We start from the raw sequence: 17,502 nt of genomic DNA, 5'->3' as shown, positions 1-17,502 counted from the left end.
CAAAGGCCTTAGATCAATAACAGAAGATACCAAGTGCATTCCGTGATTCATCCTAGGCATCAAAAATATTCTTGCTTAGTTCAACAAGTGCATCCGTAGTTGGACGTCCCCTAGTAAAGCAAAGTTGTTTCATATTAAGTAACTTATGAGAGTTAAAATTATTTTTTGCCAAACGGTCGGCAAAACCGACATAGGGCGATAGGTATTCGGGTCGGAAATGCATCCCGACTGTTGGTACTGATTCATTCTAATGCAAATCGATACTAGTATTTGGGCGTGTCATGTAGGTGACACGTGATCAGTTGCAAGCGTAGTGGTATTCCGGTGAACAAGACGACTTTGCTACTAACTTAGTGAAACTAATATTGAAGTAGAAGATGCTTTTTACATCTTATTGCAATTTTAAAGACAACCCTTGCATATTTTTAGCGACTAAACGTCGAGACGGCGTTGCCCGTATTTAGCGGCGTACCTAACAAGAGTTGAGATATAGGCGATTATTTGAAAATATAAGAAAATAGAGATTAGATGTGGACGACTATAATTCATTGGTATCCTGTTAGTTCTTAGCAAACCAGTTCGAGTCAGGATTATTTTTCCTTTCTAAATCAACGGGTTCGATTCCCCACTAGGAAGATAGATTAAAAAAAAAAGGTTTGGTTATTATCAAAATCGGGCCTGAGACATATTTAGGTACTTTTCTCTATTCCTAATAGTTTCAGATTCAAACATCCACGGCCATTTGAAAAATTCATCAAATATATTCATAAGAGAATGTCTGTATATAATATGTTCACCTAAAACTCGTAGTGTTACGCCAATTGAAATGAAACTTTGCTAATCTTGCTGCCCTTTGAAATGAAAACATGACCACTTCGACGAACATAATTACATTAGTGCCGGATAGGTGACGCAAGTTGCAGTGATTTTTATCTTTTGAACTATAGGTCGAATTGATATCATATAATAAACATATAATATCAACTTTATCTAAGAATATTTCTTAAACAACTTAATACCTCAAAAACTATTTGGGAGTACAAAAATTAGTTATAATGCAAAAATGAATCTCTTTGATTGCTTCTTTCGCAATTTAAAATAAAATACAAATTAAAAGAATAAACGCAAAGTTTATTGATTTGAGTACTTCAATCGTTATTTCACGTCGACATCTAACAAGAGATGCATTGTTGGAACGTACGCCAACGGCCATTTGCTGAGGCTGTACGTACCAACCAAAAAGTAATCTCCAAGTTATGGACACGATATGGGAGATGTCGCAGAATGGCATTCGGGCAGAAGTCTTGCCAGAATCGAAAACAGTGTCATTTTCTTCATAATATAGCCAGCCAAGCAAATAGTGCGAAGACTTCAAACCGTCCTCCAGTTGTAAGTCAGTGATTAAACTGTTCGGATAAGATTGCATGAAGCCGATCTACATTCTTGCCGACCACCAAGAGTTTCAGCTTTACTGTATGGCAATCGCGGACGAGGTGACGAGCGCAGTTGTAATGCCGCTCGGAATTTTAGGGGTTTTTCAAGAATCCTGAGCATTGTAATGGGCAGGCCGTATCAATTACCATCAGCTGAACGTCCTACTCGTCTCGTCCCTTATTTTTATTTAAAAAAATCGCGGACGAAGTCTTAGTTTGCTGAAAAACATTGAGAATGGACTGACGTTCAATGGTCACTCGAACTCTTTCTGTCAAATTTGGATTTCATCCAGATTCACGAAGAGTATGAGTTTGGCGAGCAAAGCCCTCTCTAACATCCGCAAGAGGTGCATCCCTATCAAGGTGGTACAATAATGGTTTGGGCTGGAATTCATATGAGCACACAACCGATCTCATTTGGATTAGAGGAAACATGACTCCATTTAAATACCGTACATACCTGTAATTGTTCTGTGTTTAATCTTTAATTACTCTAAATGCACGCTCCGTTCCTAAACGTTCCAACTCGTGAGTTTTAAGACAATACCCACGCCTACACAATGAGCGGGCATTACAACTACGCTTCGGGGACATATTACAAAGAAGAGCTTTAACAACTGTTTCTCCTAACCTGAACCTGGGACTTTATGCCCCAACAAGATTTGGATAAGTTAATATTAACTATGAACAACAGATGCCGAAATATTAATTAACGCCATGGGTAGAAATACCGATTATTAAATTTAAAAAACCGTATTTGGTATCCTTTTGAAGGTTTTATCTTATCAAGATTTAACGTTTAAGTCAACCCAAGGAGTCAAAATTCAAGACTATTGTAAACGTAATAAACACATTCAAAACGATCTGATAGCTGTTGTTTTTTGTACATAGGTTCAAGCATAAAATAAGGTCTCCTTCCATATATTGTTTTTCGCTTAAGGAATTAATATCCGAACGACCTAGCCTTGCTCGGATTTTTAGGAATGTAAAAAGTTAGCGAACCGGGGACTTATGCTTTCCGAATCACCCAACGTCCCATCTGAGCTATTATAGTCTTGTATAAAGTGGCGAAATTTACGTTTGTGTTCTAATGTTATTGTAGCTGTTTCCCATTAAACTCGGATAAAACTACATTTTTTAAAGTTGAAACCTAGCTAGATTCAATTTATCGCCCCCGAAATCTCCTGTATACTAAGTTTTATGAAAATCGTTGGAGGCGTTTCCGAGATTCAGATTATGTATATATATATGCAAGAAGTGCTCGTTTAAAGATATAAGAGTTATAGATTTCCTGAAAATTATGTAAATGTGGCAGGGTTTTATAATTAAAACGCGCTTGAATATGACTCATAGTCTTAAAGTTTATTTTATATAAGAGCTGCTGCAGCTTTAGCGACATCACCCTCAGCCTTGTTCAGCTCGTCTTGACAATCTTTAAGCGTGACATTCGTAGCACCAACCATCGAACCTTTTATTTGGAGCAGTTTGATGGCCACGTGGATATCCCAGTCCGTAAACTCCAGCGCTTCAAGACATTCCTCCGGGGAAGCCTATGCAGAAAACGATATATTAGACTCCATTTATAATAAAACATTGTTGAATAATAATATTATCGCTTCCAAGTTATTAGTTATTAGTTACGCTTCAGCCATTAGATAATTTATACGTCTAAATAGAGCTTATTGCTACTAGACAACTTATCAAAACAGGCCAGGTTTATTACTTGTGTGTGCGTGACATTCTATGTCTTACACTCGCGATATGTCAGTTTATGTTAGGTTAGTAGGTTAGCTTGACAGCTTGCAAAACTTAATCTTTTTCAACGTTCTCACAGCAGCCACAATCTATCTAGACGTATAAATGAATGAATATCAAGTTCCATAAAAAACTATAAATGTAATGTGAATGATAAAGTGAATTAATTACAACTGCATTCAACAACAACGAAATGATAAAGCATTTCGTTGTTTTAGTTCAAAACAGATCTGTATTTTAGGGCAAATTAAACATAGATTTCGACAGATCGTAACAGATTCGACACCAAAATCTGTTATAAAACTCTAAGCTATAATATAGACCAACAAATTGCGGAGTCATTTAAATTTTCAATATATAAGTATAATACTCATAATAGCCTAAGAATATAATGGAAACTATATTTGACATTATAATTGATGTCACTGTAACTTTCCATAATATTTTAATTATTGTCTTTAATAAAATTTACTCACGATTCATCGGTGTTTGTACCGACTAGTTTCAGACCATTGGGAGGTCCATCAGTCCATCAGAGTAGTGTATTGAGTTCGCGGTAACATCCCGTCTCACACTGAGGATTTGCGTCCGTAGTGCGCGGCTGTACGTGGCGTGGGGTGCGCCCACGGTGAATATGCGCACTGAAGCACATTACGAGCGCAAATCCGTAGTGTGAGACCGGAATAATAAGTGAATAATGTCTCACGAAAGATTACCTTATATATCGGTTGCTGATCTGTTACTCAGTTTAAGGTACATAAAAATAGTTTAAAATAAAACTATAAAACACGCTTTGATTGAAAAGAATTGAATGAATGAGGAAAAATTTAAAATGAACATCAATTCCTTCCTTATGGACGATAGACGAAATAATTATACAAATAAACAAAATCTTTTTTTGCAAATTGAAAAATGGAATAATTCTATCAAATTAATGTATTGTCATCAGTCCTCAATAAATATACGAAGTTTGATCGAAATTTGGCGTTTTAAAGTGAGTCAGAATCGCGCCCAAATGAGTCGGTTACAAACAAACATACATAAAGGTAAAGCTAACAAAAAGCGTGCAAAAAATAGTCATTCAACGATTAACAAAATAAGCAAAAGTTTAATTAAGTCGGCCCTTTACTCAATAAAGTTGATATGATATATTTGATATAGATTTTTACCACTTTTATACTTAAATAATATTATTTGGTTTTTACCATAGCTTTAATTACTTATATCTTTACAGAATAAAAATTGAAAAATATACCGTGGATACACGATAATACATGTACTTATCGCCTATCTAAAAGGAGGGCAAATGGTTTTTTTTGTATAAAAGTGGTACATCCACTTATCGCTTAGTTTCGAGTTTAAATTCCATTACGCGTTTTATAACGTACACTTAACTAGGTATACAAGAAAACGTGCTATATAAAGTATTATTAGTAGACACGAACGACATATAAAGCTTTATCTACGATGCAAAAATACGCAACTCATTTTTTCATACGCACTTCAAAACTGATGTAATACCTCAGAAACGACTTTGCAAATTATAATATAAATAACCTATAATAACTACATTGTTAATATGTAGCACCGCCGCACTGATATTTATTTCTAAAATATTTAAACAGTTATTGAGTAAGGCGTTATTTTGCGACTATCAATAATGTGTAACAATTTGATCTGTTTTTGTGTGCATTCTCAGTGAAGGTTGACGATCACTATAGCTTTGGACACAGCAGCACAGATCAAGGATCCAGAGCTCAAACCACTCTCTCAGGTTTCTAGCCATGATGTTCACCTTCTATCATGTTTTTATTAAGTTAATGTTCTTTTTGACTTTGACAAAACAAATATTTCATAACAGTGTGGCAGCACATACATTTTATATAACAATTAGAAGTATTTACACCTAAAATATAGCTTAATACAGAGCATATAGAACAATTAATTAAAAAAAATAACAAACAAGCAACCGATCATTGAAATAAACAATAAAAAACAATAAAGCAATAATAACATTTAATTATTGATAAATAGTTAATTACCTGTTTAACACAGTATGCATTAAATTATTACTAATATTGATCATTTCTGCAGAATTTTTTCTACTAACAGACCATAACTTAAAAGTTAACAATGATTGCACAGGTAATCAAAATTTCAGTAGGTAGTCAAAATTTTTCAGTTAAATTTGGAATTTAAACATTCATTGTAACACAAAATTCACAATATCTGTAAATCATTAAAGTATTAGTAATTCAAAAAAAAAAACAGATACTTTTTTTGACTTCCCTAGTATTACCCAAACCATTTATGTTGATTTTTAATTACCCTTATAGTATAGAAACGGATTAATAACAAATTTTGCTTGATTTTTTTATTTATTCACATTCTACATATTTAATTCACATTTAGAAACATTCAAATTAATTGGAATAGTGATAGATATATAACAGAATATTGTATAAGTTTATACAACAATCTAGTAGGATCTTTCTAAATGCTGGTAAAACAGCTTACATAGATTAATTTATAGTACTACAATACAATTTCTTACATACAATCTACAACTAATCATAACATTTGATTGTTTTAAATATTCATGTAGCAAAAATTACTTTTTTATTGATATGTTTCAACACAATAAATAATTTCAACAAAACAACAAGAACAAAAACTTAAGTTGGCAAGAAATGGTGGCGGGTAGTCACGAGAGAATACTTCTTATATCTTGTATAATAACACTAAATTGAAAATATCTTCGAAGAATGATGTAGACAGTACGACACACTGTAGCGTAATTACAGAAATAAATATATTGATCTATTACAATAAATCAATCAAACATTTAGAGAGATTAGACTGGCAATACTAACTATGAGTCCACGTTTACCAAGGCCGGGTAAATGGGCGTGGCATCCAAGACCTTATCAAAATTAACCAATCACATTGCTTCGCGCCAAAAGCGGTATGACGCAATGTGTCCCTGTATTGAATATTAAACGATTCTTTAACAGTTTTTTAATTTAATTGTAATTTAATTGTATAAATGCCCAGAAAAATTAACCCTCATAATTTAGACGCATTATACACAAGCACAGACTACATCAAATGTATTTACCGGTGATAGGTAATGTTAGAGTGAGTATTGGTTTGAACTACTGTTTGATTTATACACCATAAAACGGAAACTATTGGGCATTTTCGAGATTGAACGCGCATCAAATGCCATTTTTTTAATAGAGCTAACTTGACCGGCACGTTCAAGGAGAATCCTTACGGCCCGAGTTATTGTCTATCTCTTTAAATGTCATTAAAATCTATTCCAATTTCCGCCACACATCAATTTAAACTTGACAAACTAAAAACCTTTTATGATATATAAAATTTAAATATTAATATTTAGTAGGGCCTTGTAGCTTCTACTAACTACTACAAAATAGTGACTAATCTGAAACATAACCAACACTAAGGTTACAATAATCTTTTAATAAAATAAATATTTTTAAACGATCCAACAGATATAAATTTAATCAAAATATAAAATTGATATTCTATTCTTATTGTCATATACATTTTAGAAAAATGTCTTTAAAATACAATAGGGTCTGGCAAATATGGCTGAAGACTGCGAGGCAAATCGTACATACAAGCCCCGCAATCGTCGGCTCAACAATACCAGCCACAGAGCAAATACAATAATTATAACATTTAATGTACAATCTTACATATAAAGCCTCCAAAGAGAGTACAGCATATATAATTGCTTTTCTGGTAAAGGTTTCGTAAAATGTATTTTGTAGATATATCAAATATTTTGAAAGTTTTGTAAATATTCAAAGTCATGAAATTTTTTAACATGCATGTACATGAATATACAAATTATGTGTCAGCCGACCCTGAGTAGGCCGGGCAAGAATACCATGTTTTGAAATAAAGACCACCAATCCACCAACATTTTCTATCAATTAAAAACATTCCAAGACAAAACGGCTTTAGTCTCATTTATATATACCGCTAAAACTAAACATAAGTTCCGTACCTATAATTGATATATTTGTACGTATTTTCGAGGCATTTTGAGATTCGCCATATTTAGACGCAAATGCAAGCCCCTTCATAATCAAGACTGGGGAAGGGGGTAGATGGAATTATCTACTCATTCAAATATCAGGAAACTCAATACACCTCATTTTAAAAATTATAAGTACGATTTTTATTTTTCCGACAGAATAATTAAGTGTAATCAGAATTAATATCTAAGTAAAATTAATGAATCTACCATATGTTCGGAAAAAGTAGAGCTCGTGAGAAGAACATACAAGAAACTCAACGGCCACTCTTTTAAAAGGTTCTTATAGCTACCTAAACTAGCTTTATAAGTACATATATATTGTTATACAATATAACTTTCAAAGTAATAAAATTTTAGATCAAGGTAATGAATAAATAATATTTGGCACTTTAATTGGGTCATTTTAATTTAAAAATAGAATACAAATTTTTAGATGGCATATCATGGTTCTTCGTGAAATAAATATTACCTTATAACAATTAGAAAAATAGTCAACACTAAAAACAGTTATCAACATGGAATATTAAAATTAATTTTATTCTTTATAATGCTCTACTTAGCACATGGGAGTCTATTTGATAACTGTAAATTTGAATTCGGATGGGTTTTAAGATACATTATATATATTACTATTTCATTACGGTTATCCATATAAAGAACAAGGTATTAATAAATAGAAAGAGGTAGACATAAGGAACTTAGGGCAACTACAATTTAGAATAAAGAAAAACGTGTAAAATATAAAATTAATAAAAAATAAAATATAAGTACAGATTTCATAACAAACTATATAGAGACCACATACCTTTTACTCAGTAGAGGGAGTTTAATTATATATTTTAAACAAAACACGTAAAAGAAATAATAATATAATACTACATATATGTAAGGTATATACCTAAATATCTAAAATTAATAAATAATATGATTGATTTGATTTTATTGTTTGATTTAATTAGTTGTCGCCCGCGCGGAACAGAGGTGGGGTACGACAGAGGGGATGCGAGAGAGCTACGGGTTGCGGGGGACTAAGACAAGACTCATTATTCTGGTCTCCCTACAGCTTAGGCTGAATTTAGTGGTCGACCGACGCGACAGTAAAAGCTGACGTCGGTCGAGCGTAGCGCGTATCCGTACGTGCTGACAATGTTGCGTTTAGTGTTCAGCTGACAGCAAACTTGTTTGTGCGTGTACAATTGCAAAGAAAAATGAAGCCACTTTTACCCCTTTCATATGTGCGTCCTGCTTACGCAAACGATTACGGAATAAAAGACGGAGAAGATATCATGTTTACTTGATTAATTATTATAGAGTGGCAAATTGAAGGATATATTTTTACAATATATTCGAAATTGCCTGAACACCAATTTATTGTTTACGATGTTACACACGCTCGTAAGGTCGGCCACTCGGTCAGCGTCGCAATGAACGACATAGCGCGTAAGCGGAGCTACGTACGCCGGACCGACGAGCTCGACGTAGTGCGACGTAGCTATGTACGCGCGTAGCAATTCATCAGAGATGGAGTAAACGCGATCACATGTTTCATTGCTACAGCTACGCTTGACCGACGTCATAGCTGACCGTCGGCCGAGCACTAAATGCAGCCTTTATTCGTTACTGTATAAATAATAAGTGGAAGCATTTTATCGCTGGCTCGCGCAAAGTTATAACAGAAAACATAATGCATAACTATTTTCTGATTAGAAAGGTCAGTCGACCGATATTTTCATATTGACGACAGCAAAATTGGTCTTTATAAGATTAAATACCTTGTAGAGTATAGGGGTAGCTAGCCTCAGTCGGAGTATGGAGTATAAATATTAAATATGAAATATAAATCAGTAATGGATAAATCCAAAATATCGAAACTATGATAATATGTTCCTTAGCGTTTTATAACAATGTGCAAAAAGTCAACTAATGGTTTAGAATTATATCCATAATATAGAATATAAATAGTCTAAAGTAGTATTCTAGTATTAATAAATATTCTAACAATAACACCGATACAACTTTTCGAAAAAACCAACATTGTGCCTCACAATAGCTTCATCTCTCCTAATTTTAAAACCTTCCCAAACATTGTTAGGTTCAATCTACACATCCCTGTTAATAATTTAACAACCATCGTATTTCAAATGCTCAGCACTTTCCCTTATCTTTGCAATACATCATATTATATAAACAGTAACTACAGTAAACATCAGAAATGACGTTACAAGTTTTAATAAATGCTACATAGAGATAATTATATAATTAGTAAAATATTTATTGTCAAACACTGGCTATTAATAGTGCAATATATCAATGGTGCGCTAAATGCTAGTTAATTTTTGTACACAGCGATGCATTACTGTCCACATAGACTTAGAATATATTCTAACGTATAGACGAACACAGTGTGCCAGGGAGAACATCTCTGAGATACTGCAAGATAGAATAGGAATGCAAATCTATTTTTACTTTACCCGATTTTGATTGAAAAGTCGCAACACATGCTTGGCAAATGCTCCTTAGTACACGCGAATTTCTTTTATTTTAATTTTCTACTATTATAGGGAAAGAGACTGGACCTCACGACACAGGGAATCCTAGTGTGAGGCCAGAATACTTGTGAAATTAAAGTTACTTACTTTGTACCAATGTATACTTTGTAAAAACTATGCAACTAAGATGGTACCCAAATATATTATTGTTATTCTATGATTTTTTTTATTAAAAACTGTTAGCTAACGCACACATAGTCAAATCAAAATTTGTCACCCTTTATCGGGCTGTCATGTCTATACGCAAGTATATTCTAAGTATATGGTGCATCCGATTAGGTCAGAGATTGTAACAGGAGTCCTATTGACATTCGTTTAAAGTTCAAATTGTGTAAATATCTTTCGCAACACAAAAAGCTAGATTACATTTTCAAAAACATTAATAAGCTAATATTAAAGACTCAAATTAGTCGCAGCCGCGTCCCTTCGGATACATACGTAAGCCAGCAATGCATTAACGTTAATTTTAGATCAAAATTGTGTTAGACTCACAAGTGGCCTCTACTGAAAATCATCATAGATCATGTAGATCGATTAACATTGGTTAACAAGTTAGTCATCAACATTAACAAAACAATACAGAGTGTCGGAATTACACTCACTAAGTTTTATATATACCTGCTCTTTTAAAACTTTGCTCATGATTCGGACTTCATCAGATTCCACGCCACGTTGTTTTGATGATGGTTTCCGATCCGCGAACTGCAATAAATCTTCTACTGAAACATGATCTGGAAATACAAAAAAAAACTACATTACAGTAAACATAAATATATTAATGGTATATTTAATACGAATTAAACACGGACATTATCGCAGGCGAAAGCTAGTATGTCATGTTTATTAATTTAACTAACGTTATATATGTACCATTTAAAATGTAGATCCTCTTTTAAAACTTTATAGAAGTGCATGTTGAACTGTTGCAATAGCGTTTCACAACATGATACCCAAATTTTTTTTTAAATATTGTTGATTTCAAGGCGAGTTATTTAGAAACTTAGCAGCATAAAATTAACATGCTATTAATTGTATTTAAACGTGACTACACTTATACGAATTATACTCTATATTTTAGAATTATTAAAAAAAATCTACTACACCTATATATCGTCCTGCAAAACTATTAAATTTAAATGTTAACTAGAAGAGGCGATTGTATTGTAGAATTCAGAATCTACAATCAAAATATCATTGATAATGGAATTAAAAAACCACATTCAGCTGTTCCAAAGAAATAAGCATTATTAATTATTATGTAATTAGTTTGCTCATGAATTATAAATTATTGTTATTATAATTATTGTAAGTATACACGGTTCAAAATGGCGGACTAATCAGTCATTATTATTCATAATAGAATTAAGTTTATGAGAGACTATTAGTGAAGAGAATAATAGTAGATTAATTAGTAGCCAAGAGCTGCAAGGCATCAATTGCAGCCCGAGATATTTCTCTCGCTGCGCTCGTGCGCCTATAGGTTCGAGGTTGCAATTGATGGTTACACCCCAGCTAACTACTCTGCTTTACATCTCGATTGTGAGGTAAGTAGAAAAAAACTGGCATTACAATAATAAAATATTGTTAATTGCTGCTTCAGCTTCCATTTTCATTGAATCGGGAGTGCAGCATATATCTTCATCACTTGCAGAACTCATGTTTTTTTCCTAATTAGCACGTAATTATAACAAAAAAATCCCAAAACCAAAACCAAACAATATTTAAAGTAAAAGTTTCCTATTCCCGCATTTTTTCATCTTCTTTTTTAATTATTTTTTTCAAAAACGAAATGAGGTTCGCTGTTCGATATTTAAAATTTATGACTATTATAGTCATACGAAAACAAGGCTGAATAGCGAAGCGACCTCTTTTGTCATTGGGCTGAATGCATGATGTCTATTGCCTGTATGATGGTTAGATATACGCGAACTCTTTGAAAGAGTGATGAGTTTTTCTTTTTAATTTTTTTAATTACTTACTTACCGCCCTAGGGCTTTTCTAGCTACATTATTACCCTAGAGCGCTAATTGATCACCTACAAGCCCCATTCGGGGGTAATAAGGACCAACTTACCGAATATGAGAGATGTAAAGGACAATTAATTTGTGCATGACAATAATATAAATTCAACAAAATTGTACATTATCTGTTTTTTTTAATTATGTGGAAGTTCGTAGCAATAGTACCTGCGACATTTTATTTATATTGCTAATGAAGTCATTTGGAATTAGAAAATTATAAGAACATGCTTAAATTTGTTATTTTGACATTTGTTCTCGTGCAATTAGTTAATTAATTACATACCTAGGGAGGGAAGAAGTCCATTTATAGCCAGTCAAGCCGGGGTGGTAAAACACGCGATTTAAGATGGTCTTTTTCCCTCCCGTATTGCGTGTACAATTTTTACCACACCTGTAACGGAAGGGTCAGACAAATTTGTGATATCGAATCGCTGGAATTCAACGAAATTTCTTCGTTTGACGCAGCTGGACGAAAGTAGAAAATCGTCAACTGTCACTATTTTGATAATTAATTGACACGTTCCAATTCATCTAGTAAATTGAACTTCAACATCGTAGGTACTGTACTAATTAAAAGAATCAACAAGTCGTGGCTGGGTCGATTTTATTGTGCGCATGCGTCAACAACGTCACAGAACAGAAAAATGAAAGCTCATGCGTTATAACAACACGTCAACAATTTCAAAGGGCCGAAAAGTGCCACTCTACTCTCGAACAAACAGTACAGATGAGCGAACTTTTTGCGGAGGTGTGGTAAAAACTGTTTCATATATAAAGTTGTTAGTGTATTAGAATTCCACTTACCCTGTTATTTTTGTAGACAATCGTATCCCTACCTGTAAGATGCACTTCCTCGAAAATTGTGTCTTCCCCAGGGTCAGCTACAGCGGCCAGGTTGCCTATGTAGCAGTTGAAAGGATTCGAGGATAGATCGGAGATTTCGATTTGGGGATAGGGGTCTGTGAATGGGTTGGTGGTGGGAGGCCTTGGAGGTAAGGTTGGCCTATAAATGATTTTTTTATGTACCAAAGCCTGGGTATTAACGTAAATGATAGGCAATGGCGCAGTTTGGGTACCGACATTTTTTGGAGGTGGTGGGATGTCAGCACTGTTTAGGATAAGAGGATGTTTACGCACATGCCGAGGCTTATCAACCAGTTTTGGTTTTGTTCCACGCGGCGGCAAGGGTACTATATTTATCTGAAAATATTATAAAACCAATTTAAATATCAGACATTTGTCAAAGAACATGTTCTAGGTATGGGATAGCATCCATTGCTCATAAATATTGTATGGTTTAATATCGAAAACTAAAACACACATGCGCTGGCATTTAAGTTCTTATATGCATATTATACTTTATAAAGTTATTTGCATAAAATTAAAAAAAAATATATATTTTTAATCCATTTTACCATTGAATTGGTATCAAAGCAAAATTTTAGTGAAATCTACAAAACACATAGCGGCTAGCGAGCACGAATCATAATATTTAAGAAACTAAAAATAAATAATTAATATAAGTGTAGAAATGTAGAAAATACTTGTAAATTACATTATATTATTTAGGAAAGATTTAAAAAAAACGAACAGTTTAATAGTCAGTACTCACTGGCTGATTATTGACATCCACCGTCTCTTCGGCAGGTAGGCATATTCCCGAACTGAAATGTTCAATTCCAATTTTATTGCAATTCAATAAATACATTCCTTAAATATAACATTTGGAGTAAATAGTATGATTGTACACAGTAGTATTATGGATACCCAGTTTATGTGTCTCAATTTGGTCTGAACAGCTGACCGTAGTAAGGAGACCCATATTTTTATTTGAGTCATTAAGAAAATTATTTATGGCTACTATCAGTTTTTTATTTTTTTTTAAATTCATTTTCGTTGTCTACGTTTCGCATTTTGCCTGGCAAATTATTATATATATATTTTATATACAATACGTGAGGACTCCTGGTGTGCAGCACTTATTTTGATAGCGGGAGGTTTAATTTATTTGTCTTTCGGGAAATCGACGGGATTTATTTTCTTATATAATTATATGTTGAATGCAAGTCTAGTCAAATTAATTGTGAATTGTACAGCTCTGTAATTTAATAGTTTCGCTAGACTCTAACGATTAAAGTTAAGAATGAGAATAAAAGTTTCATTAATACAAAGCTTACGACCCTTTTAAGAACTTGAAAGTTTGACAACAAGACAAATTAAACATATTTTTGGAGGCGGTCAATCAAATCAATATAAACAGGATTAAACTTAGGAGTAGTTAGCCAATAGGTTCTATGAACAGGATGCCAGGGATAACGTCCCCACGTTAGCAGTGGCTTCTGCCGCCAAGCAAGCAGTGTGCAGACACTACGTGTGTTTCGGAAAAAGTCGCCGTAGCTAGCGAGATTATTAAGGTAATGGGACTTGACATGTTCTGTCTTAAAACGACAAGCATTATCAGAACGCCAATCGGATTTATGGTCTTTGAAGAATTTTTAGCCGCACTGCATTGTAATCGACAGGACATATCACTATACAGGATATACCATAATGTGAACGTATCGATCGTTTCTTTAGTTATCTCTTTAAAAAATCGTAATTGTCTGTGGACTCACCCAGATGCAAAAGGTTTTGCCATTGTGCTTGGGTGGCCCCAGTCGTTTATCTTGCGTGGAGGAGTCTTGGGTTTTATAGCGTTTGTGTGGTTGACAACTGCCAAAGGTGGAGTTGGCTCTTCCACTAAACTGGCATAAGCTATTTTAGACATTTCCGTTATCGATTCCTGAAACAAACAAAGTTTTAGGTGAAAATTGTTAAATCAGTGCGAAAGAGTAACTACAACACAATAATATCAGGTAATTTATTGTATTTATAGTGAGATAAGTATTCCAAGGTTACAGTAAAGTTATCATTTAACCTTTACTTGACTGAAATACTTTGTTTAAAAAACTTGGTTTTAATTCAGTTTCATAACAGAGTTCACACGCAAAGTTATCACTATGGTCGAAGAGCATAAATTTTACGACAAAAGATCATATTACTTCCTTGTTGGAGTCCAATGCTTAAAATATACACAAAATTAGTTTTTATTGTCAGGATTGAGTAAGTGTCAGCGTAGTTTTTAGAAGGTGGAACTACATAAAAATAAGCACAGCCCCCAAAATAATAGCAGAGAAAATCCAAAGTTAATATAAATTTGTCATAATCACTTATTGTCATAGTCATAATTATACTCCTATGATAGTCTGCTTCGATGTGAGAATGAAATAAAAATTGATAAATCTTAATACCTGTACAGCTCGTTTTGGTTTCAATAAGCGAAGAAGCTTCGCGATCCAGGATAGCATTATAAACACAAATATTCATTAGTTCTATAATAATAAAAAATCACTGGCACATAAAAATTTCGTATAATACTCTAACCTATAATTTCAAAATGATTCCAAAACCAACAGAAATGTAAATTTGTAATTAGAAGACTGTATTTTCTCAAAACGATTCATTCTAATGCAAGTATATTATGAATATATAATGAACCACAGAGGTAATTGCGAGAGACTGAAACCTAAAGTAAGCCAGATCCTGTATCTTTGGACTCTTGTGTGCATGTATCTATTAGCTATACCCATATCATAAAGATACAACGATGATTTGAAATAATGATTTCGTATGATCTTAGGTAAGGTGTTTTATCCACTTACTACAGATAGTGATAAATTACTACCTTCTTCTGTCAGTAATTAGCTGTCAATAATCTGAAGCTGTCCCAATATACCCGATAAGTCGTTCTTATCGCCATATTTTGGGACACGTGAAGTGCAATTTCCATACAAAATTCCATCGCTGGTAAGCTATACGTCGTCCCATTGACAGACGGCGTGTACGGATGAGTTACTGTCGATAAGTTTAGTAAGACAGAAAATTCAGCGATAGTTACGATTTTTATCTCAAATAAGAGATAGACTGAATATTGGGAACGGCTGTGAATAATGATTGATTGAATGATTGCTTTTTGTTTATAAATATGATAAATTTTACCGCTGCCAGAAGGATAGAATTTTTGTGCAAATGACGTCGTCTACGTGATTTGCTGCTTCAATATGGCTAACGGTTCACGTGTTTACGAAGAGAATAGTACCATATCATCATTAATGCAATGTATTTAGGTACAACGCATAGTGAAAAAATCGGACACACTACTTTTATTACTCACAGTAATTCAAGCATAGTAGTGGCCTGGGGAACGGTACATACCTACTTTGATTAGTCAACGAGTCATGTTCCGATTGAAATTGCAGCGTATGTTGATTTACTGCGTAGTATGAACGAATAATGAGAGATAAAAATATAATATTGTTTGTGTTAAAAAATATGTTAGCGTAAATGAGTCGGTAAGTGGAATGGTATGGTAGATGTAATAATATGATAACAATATAATATTTAGAGAGGGTTGGCACACCAAAGCACATATTTTGAGTTGTGTAAATAAAATTGTGGAAATAACTCATAAAACACAGATATAACTACATTTGCTTCACAAATGACGTTGTAGCAAGATAGTCTTTATTAAGAGCTTTGAGTTGAGATTCGCTCCTTATTTCCAAGCGACTGTCTCCATCGCATTTCTTTATAAATATTTTGTTATTATCAAACAGTACTTGAAGCCAAAAATCTTTGTTTGTTCTCGTGCAAGGGCAACGGCTTTTATAAGTGATGCTTTCAGTCACATTGATAGGGACCTGATAGACCAATGGAACTTGTTGGTGATTTTTCGCTCGGGTAAGATTTGTTGTAGTCCATTACACCATTCAGTATTTTAATCTTGATGGTTGCGGTGGTAAACTCAGTCACAAACGAGGAGGAGATTTGCTTCTTTTTGACTCTAAATATCTTCTTGATTTCATTTCGTTGGGATATAAACCTTCACAAGTTTTATGAACTATTTCACGAAGTTCCTGTCATGTCTTAGAGCTTTAATTGTTGCATACGCGTACGTAAATTGCGAATTTCCACAACTGTGGCATTCAACTATTTTCTTCACTTCTTCCTCTTGTTCTTTTTTAATATTAATAAATTGAATCTTCATATCTTCATATTGGGACCACATTCATTTCACTGCCTTTTCAAGTCCATCTTTCGAGGTCTGTGTGTGAATTTTCTTGCTTGAGTATCGCATCTCTGCACACTGCAAATTTAAAATATGGTCCTTTCTCCAATTAGTGAGCGTACTAATCCGATCAGCTTTCAGTGAGTTACAATTATTATAGTTGTCATCTCTACGCGTACGTTATGCCTTCTCCCTATGTTATTTATGGGACTTTCGGGATCAAAGATAGCAATACACTGTCAGATGATACGTGTTGGACGCTGCTACCTGAAGGAGTATTTTATAATATCGATTTTTTTGTCTTAATTCTAATTACAAAGTATGAGTAGCCCCACAAAAAGCTACTGTAAAACTGACATATTGACGAGCGCTGAGTTTATGATACCGAGGTACTTTGAAAGAGTTCACCATGTAGTTTTAGTAAATTATTTTAAAACTCACAAAAATCCAGTTAGGACGCTCTAAGAACCTGGGTCATTCACACTTCAACTGTCCTTTACGCGCATACAAAAACTGAGTGTATGTTGCCCTGGTACTTTGAAATTCACGATTTATTTTATTTATA

The 17,502-nt window shown here is 33.7% G+C and overlaps 2 protein-coding genes across 8 annotated transcripts in view; one reads left to right on the top strand and one right to left on the bottom strand.

Moving 5' to 3' along the window:
* LOC126978658 (uncharacterized) overlaps nucleotides 1–17,502 on the top strand; it is a 243,488-nt gene that overhangs the window by 12,083 nt on the left and 213,903 nt on the right. The gene's annotated exons all lie outside the window — the stretch shown is intronic.
* The window catches only part of LOC126978656 (activated Cdc42 kinase-like), a 51,345-nt gene continuing 36,617 nt past the window's right edge, over nucleotides 2,775–17,502 (bottom strand). For 6 of the 7 annotated variants that reach the window (XM_050827641.1, XM_050827643.1, XM_050827642.1 and 3 more), the window contains 5 exons: nucleotides 14,446–14,612; nucleotides 13,443–13,494; nucleotides 12,667–13,030; nucleotides 10,428–10,540; nucleotides 2,775–2,983 (listed from right to left, as the gene is read on the bottom strand). In XM_050827641.1, coding sequence (XP_050683598.1) covers nucleotides 2,801–2,983; nucleotides 10,428–10,540; nucleotides 12,667–13,030; nucleotides 13,443–13,494; nucleotides 14,446–14,612 — 879 coding nt within the window. In that variant the 3' untranslated portion in view covers nucleotides 2,775–2,800. Of the gene's footprint in view, nucleotides 2,984–10,427; nucleotides 10,541–12,634; nucleotides 13,031–13,442; nucleotides 13,495–14,445; nucleotides 14,613–17,502 lie in introns of all 7 variants that reach the window. The other variant, XR_007732661.1, reaches the window with a different exon arrangement.

The sequence above is a fragment of the Leptidea sinapis genome, chromosome Z (genome assembly GCF_905404315.1).
Source record: "Leptidea sinapis chromosome Z, ilLepSina1.1, whole genome shotgun sequence".
Classification (NCBI taxonomy): Eukaryota; Metazoa; Arthropoda; class Insecta; order Lepidoptera; family Pieridae; genus Leptidea; species Leptidea sinapis.
The sequence above is the reverse complement of the archived record's forward strand: the minus strand, read 5'-3'. Positions and strand labels throughout refer to the sequence as shown.